General features: G+C 38.8%; 1 protein-coding gene and 1 pseudogene across 2 annotated transcripts in view; one reads left to right on the top strand and one right to left on the bottom strand.

Annotated features, from left to right (window-relative positions):
* The first annotated feature begins 236 nt into the window (after window positions 1-236).
* Window positions 237-16,438, top strand: part of COPS4 (COP9 signalosome subunit 4) — a 41,184-nt gene continuing 24,982 nt past the window's right edge. For both annotated transcript variants that reach the window (XM_025922442.2, XM_025922441.2), the window contains exons 1-2: window positions 237-374; window positions 14,738-14,817. In XM_025922442.2, the coding sequence (XP_025778227.1) occupies window positions 301-374; window positions 14,738-14,817 (154 nt within the window). In that variant the 5' untranslated portion in view covers window positions 237-300. The remainder of the gene's footprint in view (window positions 375-14,737; window positions 14,818-16,438) is intronic.
* Window positions 8,481-9,132, bottom strand: LOC112858185 (large ribosomal subunit protein P1 pseudogene; annotated as a pseudogene).

Below are 16,438 nucleotides of genomic sequence, written 5' to 3'. Positions count from 1 at the left end.
CGGCACTTACTGGAGTTGCACAGGCAACACACGCCTTTGAACTTCATCCGCCAATCCTAAGTGGAAGCGTGCGAGCCTGAGCCCGTGGGAGAATCCTGGGCGGGCCTCAGTCTTGAGTGGATCCTCGCGTCATTCAACTCTGGGGACGGACCTCGAGCCGGCTCTCATAGCGGACGCTCTGGCCCACACAGTCGCTACTCTGTGGCACCTCAGGTTCCCTCTAGCAGCACTCTGGAGGACTACGCTCGTTTTCTTTTTGGGGGTGAGAGGCCCGGTAGCCTCTGCTGAGCTGGAAGAAAGATGGCGGCAGCCGTGCGGCAGGATTTGGCCCAGCTCATGAATTCGAGCGGCTCTCATAAAGATCTGGCGGGCAAGTGAGTATTTCCCAGGGGCCTGGGAGGTGGAGAGGGAACCCACAGACCTGTTCTCCTTGGGTTGATGGCGGCTTTGGGATGTGAGGCCAGGAGCCGGCCTGACGACCAAGGGGGCGGGCCTGAGGTCGTCTGCGGACGCAGATATTAGGAGCAGCAGAAAGCTGGTGCAGGGAACCCTTGGGGCAACAGACCTGGGGTGACTGTCAACATATTCTATCTTTGATAGCTTCCTTACCAGTTTCTTAAGAAGCACGGTATGAGAGACGACTGCTCTCACGGCCTTCTTAGCCTTCCCTGGTGCCTCTTTCCATTGCTGCTGGCCTATCACACCAAATTCTGGTCTCTCTTTGGACCCCCCCCCCCCTTTTTTTTTTCTTTTTTGATTGAGAGAAAATTATATTCTGGGATTTTGATGAAGAGTTTTCTAGGAGATGGCTTCTTGAGGCTGACGGGAGCTGAGAAGGTATGGCCGCTATCATGATCAGAACCACTTGGACCATCTTCTGTGAGTCCTTGTGTTTTGGGTTCTCTGCACCACCAACTCTGAACAGGGCCACATAGGAAAGTCCTCACTACGTCGGTCAGGATGTCTAGATTCGTGATGTTTGCAGAAATCTGAATTACTTAGGAATTTCTTGGACTTTATGTTGAAGGTTTAGGTCCACTCCACGTTAAAATTTGTGACATGTGCCTGTCATGAAGCAGTTATTCAGTAGTGTTAATCTTAGGTAGGTAGGTAGATATTGTACTTTTTCTCTTTAGATAGATAGATAGATAGATAGATAGATAGATAGATAGATAGATATTGCCCCTTTTCTCTTTGTAGATTATGTAGCACCGTTCTTTTCTAATGAACTTGCATTCTGTTTAAAGTTTGAGTCTCGGGGCGCCTGAGTGGCGCAGTCGGTTAAGCGTCCGACTTCAGCCAGGTCACGATCTCGCGGTCCGTGAGTTCGAGCCCCGCGTCGGGCTCTGGGCTGATGGCTCAGAGCCTGGAGCCTGTTTCTGATTCTGTGTCTCCCTCTCTCTGCCCCTCCCCCGTTCATGCTCTGTCTCTCTCTGTCCCAAAAAAAGAAAAAATAAACGTTAAAAAAAAAAATTAAAAAAAAAAAGTTCGAGTCTCAAGTTAATGGTAATATTTACATTCTGACAGCTGAGATCACATTGATCTATATTAACGGGATACACCTGCTCTAACCTGGCCGTTGAAACCTTGACTGTGCTTTATGTAGGTTCTGCTGTCTTTTCTCTGGTGGCATATGTAATCTAGTTTTATCAGTGGGAAATTTAGCTATGTATCTTGGGTTTAACTACTATGTACCGCAGTTTCCTCCTCATGAAAATGAGGATAATATGACTTATTCTTGTCTGAGGACAAAATGAGTATGTATATGTATATACACTTATATCACACGTCCACTTAGAGCAGTATCTGATGCCTAGTGCCACAAGATTGTCATTGGTACTATTATTATTATAAAGCAGTTAGTCAATACATATATTGACTTATTCCATGAGTTGTAAATAAGTTGAATGTGTCTTCCTGGCTTAATCCTTTTCACTTGCAGTTTTCACAGATTTGAGTGAAAGTCAAATAAGCATATATTTTTCACCATGCTCAGCTTATATTTCCCCTCATGCTTGCTTTCTTTTTTGTTATGTTGAAGAACACGAAGTACATTATTTATCGGAAGACATACCGTTTTTCAAGTATTTGCAGGATTCTGAAACTTAACCTAAGAATCTACTTCCTCAGCTCTGAATTGGGGATAAACAGTAGTACCTATCTTATAGGGTACTTTAGTTGTTTATTACTATGTAACAAACCAAAAACTTAGTGGTGTGAAACAGTTCTTATTTTTCAGGATTCTCTGGGTTGACTGGATTGTTTTGCTGGTTCAGATCTAGGCTTACTCATGCAGGTGCAGAGTCAGCTGGCAGCTCAGTTGGGGCTGGTGGAATTAAAATATACTCATATATATCAGGCTGTTGGCTGACTGTGTTTCTCCATGTGGTCTCTCATTCAGTGGTTCCTTACAGAGCCATGGGAGTGTTCCAGAAGGGTGAGAGTGGTAGTTGCTAGACTTCTTAAGGCGAGCCTTGGAAATCTCATAATGTCAGTTCTCTAAAACAGGTCAAAGTAAGTCACATGACCCTCCCAGATTCAAGGGAAGGAGAGATGGAGTCTACCTCTTTATGGGAGGAGTAGCCAAGTTACATTGCAAAAGGGCATGGGCAGATGGGAGTATGATTCATTAGAGGCCATTACTCTAACCATCTACCAGATGAGGTTATTGTGAAGATAAAATAAATAATGTGCTTGATAACTCATAGCCAGTGCTTTCTGAGGAAAGTCTTGGCCTTGCCTGCAGGTATATCTGGTCCTTTATGGACAAGAACATGTCAGGATAATTATTTTCATAACAAAACAGTTCTGCCAGCTACATGTCTATGAGGAAAACACTCTTGAAATCTGTCAGTAGTTTTAGGATTTATGTTAGGAATTGAATGACAGAGGAATCCTTGTTAAGGAATGGCAGAGTACATTTGCTTCTAAAATACTGATACTGTGTATTTCCAGCAATTAGCAGAGTATCTGTAACAGAATAGTCCTTTAATAAGTATTGGGTTGAATCATTGAATAGCTAGAAAGGTGTAGAGCTTATATTTGAACCCAGGTTTGTCTACTCTAAAAAGCTTATTTTTAACCTACTTGCCTATACGTCTTTTCTTGTCCAATCTTCAGTAAGAAATGCCTTCTCAAGGGACGCCTGGGTGGCTCAGTCGGTTGAGCGTCCAGCTTCGGCTCAGGTCATGATCTCATGGGTTCTGTGTCTCCCTCTGTCTCTGCCCCTCCTCCACTCATGCCTGTCTGTCTGTCTGTCTGTCTGTCTGTCTCTCGGTCTCTCAAAAGTAAATAAACAACAACAAAAAAATGCTTTCTCATAACCATGAATTAACAGAACATTCTAAAGTCGATGCAAGAAATTGGCCGTACGAGATTTCATTTTTGCAGATTTTATAAACTGCTTCTCTACGTATTATACATTGTGTTCATTATCCTCATACAAAGCTTTAGAAGAGGAGAACCTTGAAGAGGGAGCATTTGAATAGGTAGCTGTTGTGATAGCCTGTCTTATTTACTTGGCTAAAACCTACTAGTTCTTTGAAACTCAGTTGCAGTGTTATTTCTTCCAAAAAGCCTTCTCTAAACAGCCACCAACACACATTCATAACTACCCTCACAGAGTACCTGGTTAGTTGCTGTTAGTCCAGTGGCAGACAATTTTTACTTCTACCATAGCACTTGTTTGTTTACTTGTCTGCTTTTTCAGTTGGAATGTGATCTCTTTGAGGACAAGTATGATCTTATAGATTATAGGTCTTTGTTCAGTTAATTCTGTAGAATAGGGCCTTTTTTTTCCTTCTTCTCAGTTCTCTATAAGGAAGGTACCCAGAAGAGGATAGCAAGCCTTTGGAGTCTAAACATTTCATTTTACAAGAAGCTGTTAGCCTAGAGAAAAGAGAGTAACGGGAGACCTTTTAGCTTTCTTTGACTATTAGAAAGGCTATTTTGCAGAAAAGAAAATAGACTCCTCTATCTTACAGACGTAGACTTTGGATTAGAACTTTCTAATAATAGAGTGGAATAGAAATGTCAAAAAATGGGGCACCTGGGTGGCTCAGTTAAGCGTCTTAACTTCGGCTCAGGTCATGATCTCACCTTTCAGGAGTTCCAGCCCGCATCGGGCTCTCTGCTGACAGTGCAGAGCCCACGTCAGATCCTGTCTGTCCCCCTCTCTCTGCCCCTGTCCCTTTCGTCCTCTCACTCTCTCTCAAAAAATAAATAGACATTAAAAAAAAAAAATGTGAAAAAATGGAGGACACACACACATATTAGAGGATAGACTGTTTAATCTCCAAGGCCCCTTGTAACTCAGATTCTCTGGTTCTGTTATTCCCACATACAAGTTTTAGTGGTTCCCATCTCAAGAGTGAAGTTCCTTATCGTATAGTGTTATGTTTGTTTACATCTTTGCTTACATATTTTAATCCTTAACAAGTAATATTTACATTACATATGAGAAAACTGAAGTACAGAGGTGAAGTATGCTCAAGGCCACATAGCTAGTGGCAAGGCCATGATATATCCTATCTGTTTGGCTCATAGCCCTAAACTCTAAACACATGTACCTTTTGGACTTATTTTCCCCAAACTGGACTACATTTTAGGTAGTGATTTTTTTTTGAGGGGGGGGCCTAGAATACCTGTCTGCCTCTACTCTTTCCCACTTGACACTATGTTGAAATATTTAGAATGCTTAAAGATCAACCTCATTTAGGAAATTATTCCTTCTAAGTATATTAGCACTTACCTGTCTTTGAGATTTTGTGTTTAATTTTCTGAAACATCTTTATGATATATCTGTGTGGATTTGTTTTATTTTATTTTTTATTTATTTAAGAAAATTTTTAATGTTTATTTTTGAGAGAGAGACAGAGAGAGAGAGAGAGAGAGAGAGAGAGACAGAGCACGAGCAGGGGAGGGGCAGAGAGAGAGGGAGACATAGAATCTGAAGCAGGCTCCAGGCTCTGAGCTGTCAGCACAGAGCCTGATGTGGGGCTCGAACTCACGAGCTGTGAGATCATGCATGACCTGAGCTGGAGTTGGCCACTCAACCGACTGAGCCACCCAGGCACCCCATGTGTGGATTTGTTTTAATATTTATCTGTCATTTGGCTTTTGCTGTGAAATAAACCACTCTAAAACTTAGTGGATTAAAACAACAGTCATTTACTTTCCTTATAATTAATTTGGTTGGCAGTTTGGGCTGGGCCCAGCTGGATGGTTCTCTGTTCCACATGGTCTGGGTTCCACATGAGCTCCTACATGTGTCTGTAGTCAGCTGCAGGGCAGGTAGGCAGTGCTGCTTTGGTCTGTTGGCTGGGGCAGTGGAGGTGACTGGGCTACATATTTCATTATCCGGTATGTTAGCCTGAGCTTGTTCATGTGGCCACAGCAGTGTTCCAAGAGAAAAGGATACATACAAGACCTCTTGAGGTCTGTCTAGGTTCAGAACAAGCACTTCACTTCTATTAAATTCTATTAATCAAAACAAGCCAAGATCAAAGGGTGGGGAAAAAAACTCTACCTCTTGATGTGAAGAGCTACAAACTCACATTCCAAGAGGGCATACATACAGGAGGTGAAAGGATTGTGTTTTGGGCTCCTGGGTGGCTCAGTTGGTTAAGCATCCTACCAACTCAGGTCATGATCTTGCCGTTTGTGAGTTCGAGCCCTGTGTCAGGTTCTGTGCTGACAGCTCAGCCCTCAGAGCCTGCTTCAGATTCTGTGTCTCCCTGTCTCTCTGCCCCTCCCCCGCTCACACTTTCTCTCGCTCTCTTTCAAAAATAAATAAAAATTAAAACATTTTTTTTAAAGAATTGTGGTGTTTTGTTTTGTTTTTGTTTGTAAATATTGCATTATCCTGGCTGTGCTTCATTGCAGTTGTTGAATCGGATAGATTAGATTCTTTCATGGTCCTGAGATGTTTCAGCTATATATCTTCAAATGTTGCCTGTGTCCCATTCTGTTTACTTCTCTAGGACTTCAGTGAAATCCCTATTAGTTAGGCCCTCTTACTAGGACCTTTACGTCTGTTACTCTGTCTTCTGTACTTACCATTTCAGTGCTTTATTCTGGGTAGGTTTTTCTTTTATTTTTTAATTTTCTTTTATTTTTTAAATTTTTTTAAATGTTTTTTTTTCCAATATATGAAATTTATTGTCAAATTGGTGTCCATACAACACCCAGTGCTCAAAGGTGCCCTCCTCAATACCCATCACCCACCCCCCCTCCCTCCCACTCCCCATCAATGCTCAGTTTAAATGTTTATTTTTTGAAGGAGAGAGAGAGACAGAACATGTGGGTGGGGAAGAGACAGAGGGAGACACAGAATCTGAAGCAGGCTCCAGGCTCTGAGCTGTCAGCACAAAGCCCGACACGGGATTTGAACCCACAGACTGTGAGATCATGACCTGAGCCAAAGTTGGATGCTTAACCGACTGAGCCACCCAGGCGCCCCTAATTCTGGGTAGATTTTTCTGACCTGCTCCTAGTTTATCATTTCTTCAAAAGTGTCATCTGCTCTTCAGATCATCATTGAATATTTAAGCTTGGTTATAGTATTTTTTAATTCTATAGTTTTTGCTGGTTCCTTTTTCTTTTAAATATATTTTTAAAATTTTTAATGTTTATTTATTTATTTTTGAGAGAGAGAAAGAAAGAGTGCAAGTGGAGGGGCAGACAGAGAGAGGGAAATAGGATCTGAAGCCAGCCCTGCACTCACAGCAGAGAACCCAGTGCAGGGCTTGAACTCACAAACCGCAAGGTTGTGACCTGAGCCAAAGTCGGACACTTAACCGACTGAGCCACCCGGGCGTCCAGTTTTTAAAAGTTTTTGTTCTAAGTAGGCCCCACGCCCAACACAGGGCTTGAATTTACCACCCTGAGATTGAGAGTCTGAGCCAGCCAGTCATCCCAGTGGTTCTCTTTACAAATGACACTTTTTATGGTTTTCAGTTTCTTGCTGAAACTTTTTTTTTTAATAGTTTATTGTCAAGTTAGCTCACATACAGTGTATACAATGTGTTCGTGGCTCAGGAATAGATTCCTGTGATTCATAACTTACAACACCTGGCGCTCATCTGAACAAGTGCCCTTCTTAATATCCATCACCCATTTTCCCCACCTCACCCACTCCCTATCAACCTTAGTTTGTTCTATGTACTTAAGAGTCTCTTATGGTTGGCCTCCCTCTCTGTTTGTAATTATTTTTTTTCTTTCCCTTCCTCTATGGTCTTCTGTTGAGTTTCTCAACTTCCACACTTGCTGAAACTTTAAAGCTTGAGTTTATCTTTGTAAACATATAATTGTACTACAGTCTTTCTGATAGCTCCAGTACCTGGAGTCCCTGCTTGTTGCTATTGTCTATTGCTTTTGTTGATTCTAGTTCATATTGTCATGTGCCTTGTAATCTTTGTTGGGCAAGTTATTTAAAAATATACTTTTAGAAACATTTGGAGGCTTAGAATATAATCTTTCAGAGAGGATTTTCATTTTCTTCTGCCAGTCACCTGAGGGTTACCTAGCTATGACAAAGGCTTCAGAATTTTTTGGTTTCCCTAGATGATCCTTAGTAATCTTATTTCCAAAGTGCTAGTGTTTCCTCTTTTGACAAGCATGGGATTCTCTCTCTCCCTCTTCCTCTGCCCCTCTGCAACACACATACTCTCTTTCTCTCAAAATATATAAAACTTAAAAAATATAAAAATAGGGGCGCCTGGGTGGCTCAGTCAGTTAAGCATCTGACTTTGGCTCAGGTCATGATCTCACGGTTCGTGGGTTTGAGCTCCACATTGGGCTCTGTGCTGATGGAGCCTGCTTCGGATTCTGTGTCTCCCCCTCTCACTGCCCCTCCCCTGCTCACGCTTTGTCTCTCTCTCTCTCAAAAATAAATAAACATTAAAATTTTTTTAAATAAATAAAAATATATATGCGTGTATACAGATACGTATATATTTTAAAGTACATTGCATTAAGTACATTACTCTTAACAGTAGAGACCAATACGTTTTCTCACATACATACATATGTAACAACTTAACCCAGAACAAGCTGGGGAATATTTGCAGCATGCCCAGTGGTTCCCTCATGTCCCTTCCCAGTCACTACCCAGTCACTAGGAATAGATGAGATTAGTTCTTCTATATCCCTACCAACACTCAGGTTTGTTAGTGTTGTTAAAATATTACTCATTCTAGTGGAAGTGTAACGGTATTTCCTGTGCTTATAATATGCATTAACCTAATGAGTATTGAGGTTGAGTACCTTTTAGTATGCTTATTGGGCATTTAGATATTATCTCTAGTGAAGTGCCTATTTAAACATTTGGTCTGTTTTTTAATTGGGTCGTTTTTTACTGATTTACAGGCATTTTAAATATATTCTGGATAGGAGGGTTTTAGTTTTTTTGTTTTTTTGCCAAATAACACGGATTACAAATCCATGGATTACAAATATCTTTACTGGCTTTCATGTTTTACTTTTTTTTTTTTTTTAAGAGTTCAGCTTTTTATTGAACAGATTACAGAAGAGGCATAGTGAAAGAGACCAAAGCCCATGTCATCAGACTCCTCTGATTCTCCTTTCTTGGCTTCCACTTCCTTCACAGCAAGGGACTGCAGTAGTGGAAAAAGCGGGACCTCCTGTGGTGTAGCACTAACTGCTGGGGCGGGTCCTCTAGCCCCTACCTTGCTGATGAGGCTCCTGATGCTGACATTCGCCAGGGCCTTTGCAAGCAAGCCGTGCCAGAAAGGTTCAACATTCACACGTGCTGCTTAACGAGGGCATTGATCTTTATCCATCACCATCACCTCATTGTTCTGCAGGATGAGGGCGGAGTTGCTCCTGGCCAGCTCCAAGACGGAGGCCATGGAGCGGGTAAGTGCTAAGCAAGTTCTGAGCGAAAGAGTCATGAGCCAGTGCTGAGCGCTGAGCACTGAGCACTGAGCGAGCTGGTGCTGGGGCTCCCGGTGTGCTAGTGCTAGTCTCAGGATGAGATGAGGGCCTCACCCCAGCACGGCATTAGATTCCTCAGAAGGACTGAACATCTTAGCAGGAACAGAGGAAACAATGCGTCACTTTTCTAATGGAATTTAATGGCTATTGATAGATATTCTTAATTTCAAAGAAACATCTGTTTTTTTATTCTTACAAAATTTTGTTTCTTGTGGTAAGAACTTTTAAGAATTACTCTTTTAACACCTTTCAAATATGCAATACACGGTATTATTATCACCAGGATGTACATTATATCCCCATGACTTATTTATATTGTAATTAGAAGTTTGTACATTTTGACCTCTTTCACCCATTTTGCCCATTCCCCTTTCCATGCCTCTGGCAACTACCAATCTGATCCCTGTATCTGTGAGCTTGGTTTTGTTTTGTTTTAGATTCCACTGTAAGAGAGATCATTTGGTATTTGTCTTTCTCTGTCTAACTTATTTCCCTTAGCATAATGCCCTCAAGATCCATCCATCTTGTTGCAAACAGCAAGATTTCCTTTTTTATGGCTGAATAATATTCCATTGTGTTTACATACCACATTTTCTTTATCCATGCATTCATTGATGGACACTTAAGTTGTTTCCATATCTAGGCTATTATAAATAATGCTGCAGTGAACATAGTAATTTACATGTCTTTTCAAACTAATATTTTCATTTTCTTTGGATAAATACCCAGAAGTAGAATTGCTGGATCACAGGGTGGACTTTTTATTTTTATTTTTTTTATTTTTTAAGAGAGAGAGAGAAAGAGAACAAGTGGGAGAGGGGCAGAGGGAGAGAGAGAGAATTTCAAGCAGGCCTCACACTCAGAGAGGAGCCCGTCATGGGGCTGATCCCGTGATCCCGGGATCATGACCTGAATTGAAATCAAGGAGTCATACACTTAACCAACTAAGGTACCCAGGGACACCTATTTTTTTTTTTTTTTTAAGGAAACTTCATATTGTGGGTTTGTTTGTTTGTTTGTTTTTTTGAGGAACCTTCATACTGTTTTCTATAGTGGCTGTACTAATTTACAGTCCCACCAACAGTGCATGAAAGTTCCCTTTTCTGCACCTCTTCACCAACACTTGTTAGTTCTTCTCTTTTTGATAAAAGCCATTCTAACAGGTATGAGGTGATATGTTATTGTGGATTCGATTTGCACTTCTCTGATTATTAGTGATGTTGAACATTTTTTTTTCATGTGCCTTTTAGCCATCTGTATATCTTCTTTGGAAAAATGTCTATTCAGTCCCTCAGTCCCTCTGCCCATTTTTTAATCACATTTTTTTTTTTTTTTGCTATTGATTTGTATGAGTTTTTTAAATATATTTTGAATACAAACCCCTTCTCAGATACATGATTTACAAGTATTTTTCTCCTATTCTGTAGGTTGCCTTTTTATTTTGTAGGTGGTTTCCTCCACTTGAAGCTTTTTAGTTTGATGGAGCTCCATTTATTTATTTTTGCTTTTGTTGTCACTGCTTTTGGAGTCAGATCGAAAAAGATATTAATAAAACCAGTGTCAAGAGCTTACCACCTGTGTTTTATTGTAGGAATTTTATGGTTTCAGGTCTTACATTGAAGTCTTTAATCCATTTTGAGTTTATTTTTGTGTATGGGGTAATATAGTGGTCCTGGTTCATTTTTTTGCATGTGGTTGTCAAATTTTCCCAGCACCATTTATTGAAGATACTGTCCTTTCCCCATTGTATATTCTTGCCTCTTTTGTTGTAAATTAATTGACCATATGTGTGTGGGTTTATTTCTGGGCTCTCTATTCTGTTCCATTGATCTATATGTCTGTTTTTATGCTGATACCATACCATTTGATTAGTGTAGCTTTGTAATAACTTGAAATCAGGACTGTGATGCCTCCAACTTTGCTTTTTTTTCCTCAGGATTGCTTGGTTATTTGGGGTCTTTTATGGTTCCATACAGATCTTAGGACTATGTATTCTATTTCTGTGAAAAATGCCTTTGGAATTTTTTTTAATGTTTGTTTATTTTTGAGAGAGAGAACGTGTGAGCGCTCACGAGTGCACATGTGAGCTGGACAGGGACAGACAGAGAGGAAGACAGACAATACTGAGCCGGCTGTCTCTGTGCTGTCAGGCTGACACAGGCTCAGATCTCACAAACCATGAGATCATGACCTAAGCTGAAACAAGAGTTGGGTACTTAACCAACTGAGCCACTTAGGCGCCCAGGAACTTTGATAGGGATTTCATTAAATCTGTAGATTGCTTTGGGTAATATGGGCATTTTAACAATAGTAATACTTTCAATCCGTGACCATAGAATATTTTTCCTTTTATTTATATCTTCAATCTCTTTAATCAGGGTCTTATAGTTTTCAGTGTACAAATCCTTCATCTTGATTAAATTTATTCCTAGTTATTTTATTCTTTTTGATGCAGTTGTAAAGAGGATGTTTTTTCTTTCTGATAATTTGTTATTAGCATATAGAAACACAGCAGATTTTTGAGTATTGATTTTGTACCCTGCAACTTTACTGAATTCATTTATTTTAACAGTTATATTTCTTATATTGTTTAGTTTTATTGCAACATTTGTTTTATTATAATTTAATGTGTGATAATATTATTTGAATTGTAAATTTTTATTTGCCTAACTGTATTATAATATCTTCAAAGACTAAGGTTATTTAAAATTCCTTTAGTGTCATACACAGAATCTTATATAGCATTTTAAAAACCCTAGGTGCTGAATTTTGGATGATTTTATATGGCAATATTAAATAATTATTTAAATCCTTGATTTAAATTAGGTTTGTTAGTCATTCCATATTATTGTGAAAAAGTAATTTCTTATTCTTAGATACTAGAATTTTAAAAAAGTTATTTTTAATGTTTGTTTATTTTTGAGAGAGACAGTGCGAGCAGGGGAGGGGCAGAGAGAGAGGGAGACACAGAATTCGAAGCAGGCTCCAGGCTCCAAGCTGTCAGCCCAGAGCCTGATGCAGGGCTTGAACTCATGAACTACGTGATCATGACCTGAGCCAAAGTTGGATGCTCAACTGACTGAGCCACCCAGACACCCCTTAGATACTAGAATTTATATATTAGAGAAGGAGCAAGTTAACATCTAGCCTTAACTCTGCACCTCACTTTCTTAGTCCATAGAAGTTGAGAGTTTGAGTAGGCAGTTTGTAATTCTCTGGCAAGTTGTATGATGTGGTTAATATAAAACTTTTGTCACTTTTTAGGTTTTTTTTTGGGGGGGATGGTGTTTTTCTATATAGATGATAATTATGAAGTAATGATTTAAAACTGTGAGGGGCGCCTGGGTGGCTCAGTTGGTTCCGTGTCCGACTTCAGCTCAGGTCACGATCTCACAGTCCGTGAGTTCGAGCCCCACGTCGGGCTCTGGGCTGATGGCTCAGAGCCTGGAGCCTGCTTCCAATTCTGTGTCTCCCGTTCTCTCTGCCCCTCCCCCGTTCATGCTCTCTCTCTGTCTCAAAAATAAATAAACGTTAAAAAAAAATTTTTTTTTAAAAAGAAAATTTCTGTGAGACATTGTCATCTTTGAATGTAATGTTAGTATAAAATAATTTATGGGGATCTAAAATTAAGAGGGCTTAGCCATGAATGTGAAGAATATGAATATGAAGAATAATCAAAAAAGAATAAACCATTGAATATATTAAATAAAAGCATACCCAGAGCAATAAAGTAGATATATAAATATAGATATGGGAAATCATATATGTGCACATCTGTGTATGTTTATGTATAGAGAAAATGAGATATTCCGTAATGAATTTTCAGATGGCTGAATATTCTTCCTCAAATTTTAAAAACAATTCAAAAAATAATTTTTATTTTAAATCTTAATAATATTTCCTTGCTTTATTAGAGTAGTTTCTCTCTTCTTTTGGAGTTCACTGTCTTTTCTTTCTGTATACCTTTCTTACAAAGTCAGTTTGATTCATTGTGTTTTTGAGAAATCATATAACCAAGGTTGTGAGAATATTGTATGGGTTGAGAATCAGTAAATGTTGAATGGTAGCTTGAAGGTGTCTTTAAAAATACAAATCATAAATTTGAATGAGTTTGGGCTCTATTCATATACATATTTTTTCCTATTTGTATATTTTTTTCTTGAGTATATTCTGGATGATTTTCTGAATAGTTGCAGTGCTATTAGGTTTGTAAAATGCATTAGCCAATGCTTTTTAAATTTTTTTTTAACGTTTATTTATTATTATTGAGAGACAGAGAGAGAGCATGAGCATGGGAGGGGCAGAGAGAGGAGGAGACACAGAATCCAAAGCAGGCTCCAGGCTTTGAGCTGTCAGCACAGAGCCCAAGGCGGGGTTCAAACTCACAAACCATGAGATCATGACCTGAGCCAAAGTCAGACGCTTAACTGACTGAGCCACCCAGGTGTCCTAGCCAATGCTTTTTAAAAAATTTTTAATGTTTATTTTTGAGAGAGAAGGAGAGCATGTACGAGTGCATGTGCAAGTGCACAAACGTGAGTGCATGTGTGAGCGGGGGGAGGGGCATAGAGAGAGGGAGACAGAATCCTAAACAGGCTCTGTGCTGTCAGCCCAAAGTCCAGCATGGGGCTAGAACCCATGAGCTGTGACATCATGACCTGGCCTGAAGTCAGATGATCAACCAACTGAGCCACTCAGGTGCCCCTAACTAATACTTTTAATAAATATTACCATAAAGACAAAGGGGATAAAATATAGTATAATACTTGTGTACCCACCACTCAGTTTAAGAAATAAAATACTGTTTTTTTAAATTTACTAAAATGTTGAATATTTGAGTGCTTGTGATATGCTGCTCTAGGCATTGTGTATATAGCAGTCAACAAAACAAACAAAAATCCTTGTCCTCGTTGAGTTTACATTTTAGGAAGGAATTTGCCATTGCCTGATAATTGTCATTGTTCCTATTTTTAGCATTTCCCCCATCCTTTTTAGAGTGCTGATTTCAATCTTATGTGCTCATGAATATTAGAATAGTTATTAGAAATGATTGCAAATAAAGAATATATAGGCACCACCTGACAACATAAAGGGTGTTCTATCAGTACATTTGGCTTGGTGAAGTTTATTTGGTACATACGAAGACATTTAATCTCTAATATTTGGTTTCACTGCCTAGTCAACACTATCCTATTGTTGGTGACCCTAGTTTCATTAGGTCCACAAGAGGAAAGCATTCTGGGTCACCTCATATAACATTCTTGTGTGTCTGTGTAATACACAGTTGAAGGAAGTATAGTTTATCTTTTAAGGCATTTGAAAGAAAGTCGACTTTTTAGTTTAAATTCCAAACTAAAACTTTTTCCAAAAAAAATGGCACCTTAGATCCAGTAACTGAGAGTTACAGATTCACTCTTTCTGGTGATGGGCTTGAAAACTTTTTTTCTTTTTTTAAAGTAAGCTGTATCCCCAATGTGGGGCTTGAACTCACAATCCCTGAGGTCAGGAGTTGCATGCCTAACCAACTGAGCTAGCCAGTACCCCGGGGTTTGAAAACTTAAAAAATTGTGGTATACTGTAGAGGAAATTAGAAGTGGCACCTTAGAATTTGTAGACTGGGAACCTACAACAACAACAACAAAAATCTGTGGTGTACTATAAATAAAAGCACAAACTAGGGCATTATGAAAGAAACCAGCAGAAATAGAAATGAATAAACATCAGATTAGCATTAGAATATATAGTGTCCTCTGAAGATTCTTTTTATTTGGTATTGTTTCAGGTATCGTCAGATCCTGGAAAAAGCCGTTCAGTTATCTGGGGCAGAACAACTAGAAGCTTTGAAAGCTTTTGTGGAAGCAAGTAAGTAGAACGAAAATTCCACGTCTGCCTTGTATTATTGAGTTAGGACTTCAAAGCTTGCTCAAGCTTGTTTTATATCAAATTATCAATATAATTTTCATTGAGATTAAATTAAATATGCATTGACATTGATTTTAGAATTTAAACTATTTACAACTTGATTATTTTTCAGTAAGTTGTCTTCAGAGTTACATTACCAATTAAGGTTTGTATAGTTATTCATACAGTCACTGATGGAAGGCAATATAGCATAATGATAAAGACAATAGTCTAAATTCAACCTGGTCTGCTGCTTTATTGAGTAAGTTAGTTCCTTTGTGCCTCCTTTTCCTTGTCTCTAATATGAGGGATTTGATAGCAACCCTGTAGACGTGTTGGGAGTTTAAATGAGTTAATATACATAGTAAAGTGCTTAGAATAGTACCTGGCATTTAATAAGTGCCATGTAATTGTTAACTGTTATTAACGTTAAGAACATTCCTTTTGAATGGGAACTAGAAATTTCCATTCTTCAAAACATTCTCTCCCACTTCCTGACTTTAAACATATCCAGTTATCTTGAAAATGACTCAAAATTCAGTCTTGAATTTATGCTCAGTTAACAGTGTTAATGATACTTGAGAGTGCTTTCATGCACATTATGATGAGAAGTGCTAGTGTGTGTGGTAATTTCTTTCTAACAGCTGAAAGTGCCTAATGGCACTTATAATGAAACTGTTTGCTCAGCTGCATTCAGTATTATCCAATAATGAATTCTAATTAATACATCATAAACTGATGACAAGCTTTGTTACAGGTTACTGTAAGTTACTGCCTCAAAAATTGTGGCCTGCAATGTGTGATGAACTGACAGTGCTGTTAGGAATGGTTTTATTGAGAACATTGCAATATGATAGCGAAAGAATAATGATTTTTATAAACTTTGATCTTTATATAAACTTTGAATCCACTGAACCACCAAGAAAAGCAGTCTACTGTTAAAATCCTTTATATCAACTGAACAGTTTTTTCCCCAGTAACTGTTGTTTTGAGACTTAATTTATCTGAGTAGTGGTCACAAGCATGATGTATCTTTTAAACTATAATAATAATGATCATAATAGTGAACATTTGTTGAGTGCTTTGTGCCACATGTTGTTCATAGTGCTCTCTATATATTGCATTTGAGCTTCACAGCATCCTTATCCACATTTTACAGATGAGGAAACAGAAGCACAGAGAGGTTAAGTTTCTTGTGTGAGGGCATCTAATCATGCGTGGCCTCAGAGCTTTCTTCCTTAATCACATACAGTAATAAAATGTTTATAAATAGTGTCATTAAGTATTTCTGTACATCTGGTGCTGACCTCAGTTATTATTTGTTGTTTTTATTAGGAAAGTACAAGTGTCAGTAACTGTCACTACTTGCTTTATTTAAATTTCATGAAAATTATTTCACTGTTTCTTCTTTAACTCCTTTTTATAACGAGATAGGATGAAAGATGAAAGTATAGATGTTTCTGTACCTTCCCTTTGTAGAAGAATAAAGGAAGAGAAAGGAAGATATAAAATTCTTAAATGTAAAACAAAACTTTTCCCAGCCACTTGTTTCTTAGAAAACTTAAGGGACTTTTACTGGTGT

Source organism: Puma concolor, chromosome B1, assembly GCF_028749965.1.
Source record: "Puma concolor isolate L17-30 chromosome B1, mPumCon1.1.hap2, whole genome shotgun sequence".
NCBI classification, from domain to species: Eukaryota; Metazoa; Chordata; class Mammalia; order Carnivora; family Felidae; genus Puma; species Puma concolor.
This window is presented reverse-complemented; position numbering and strand designations above follow the sequence as displayed.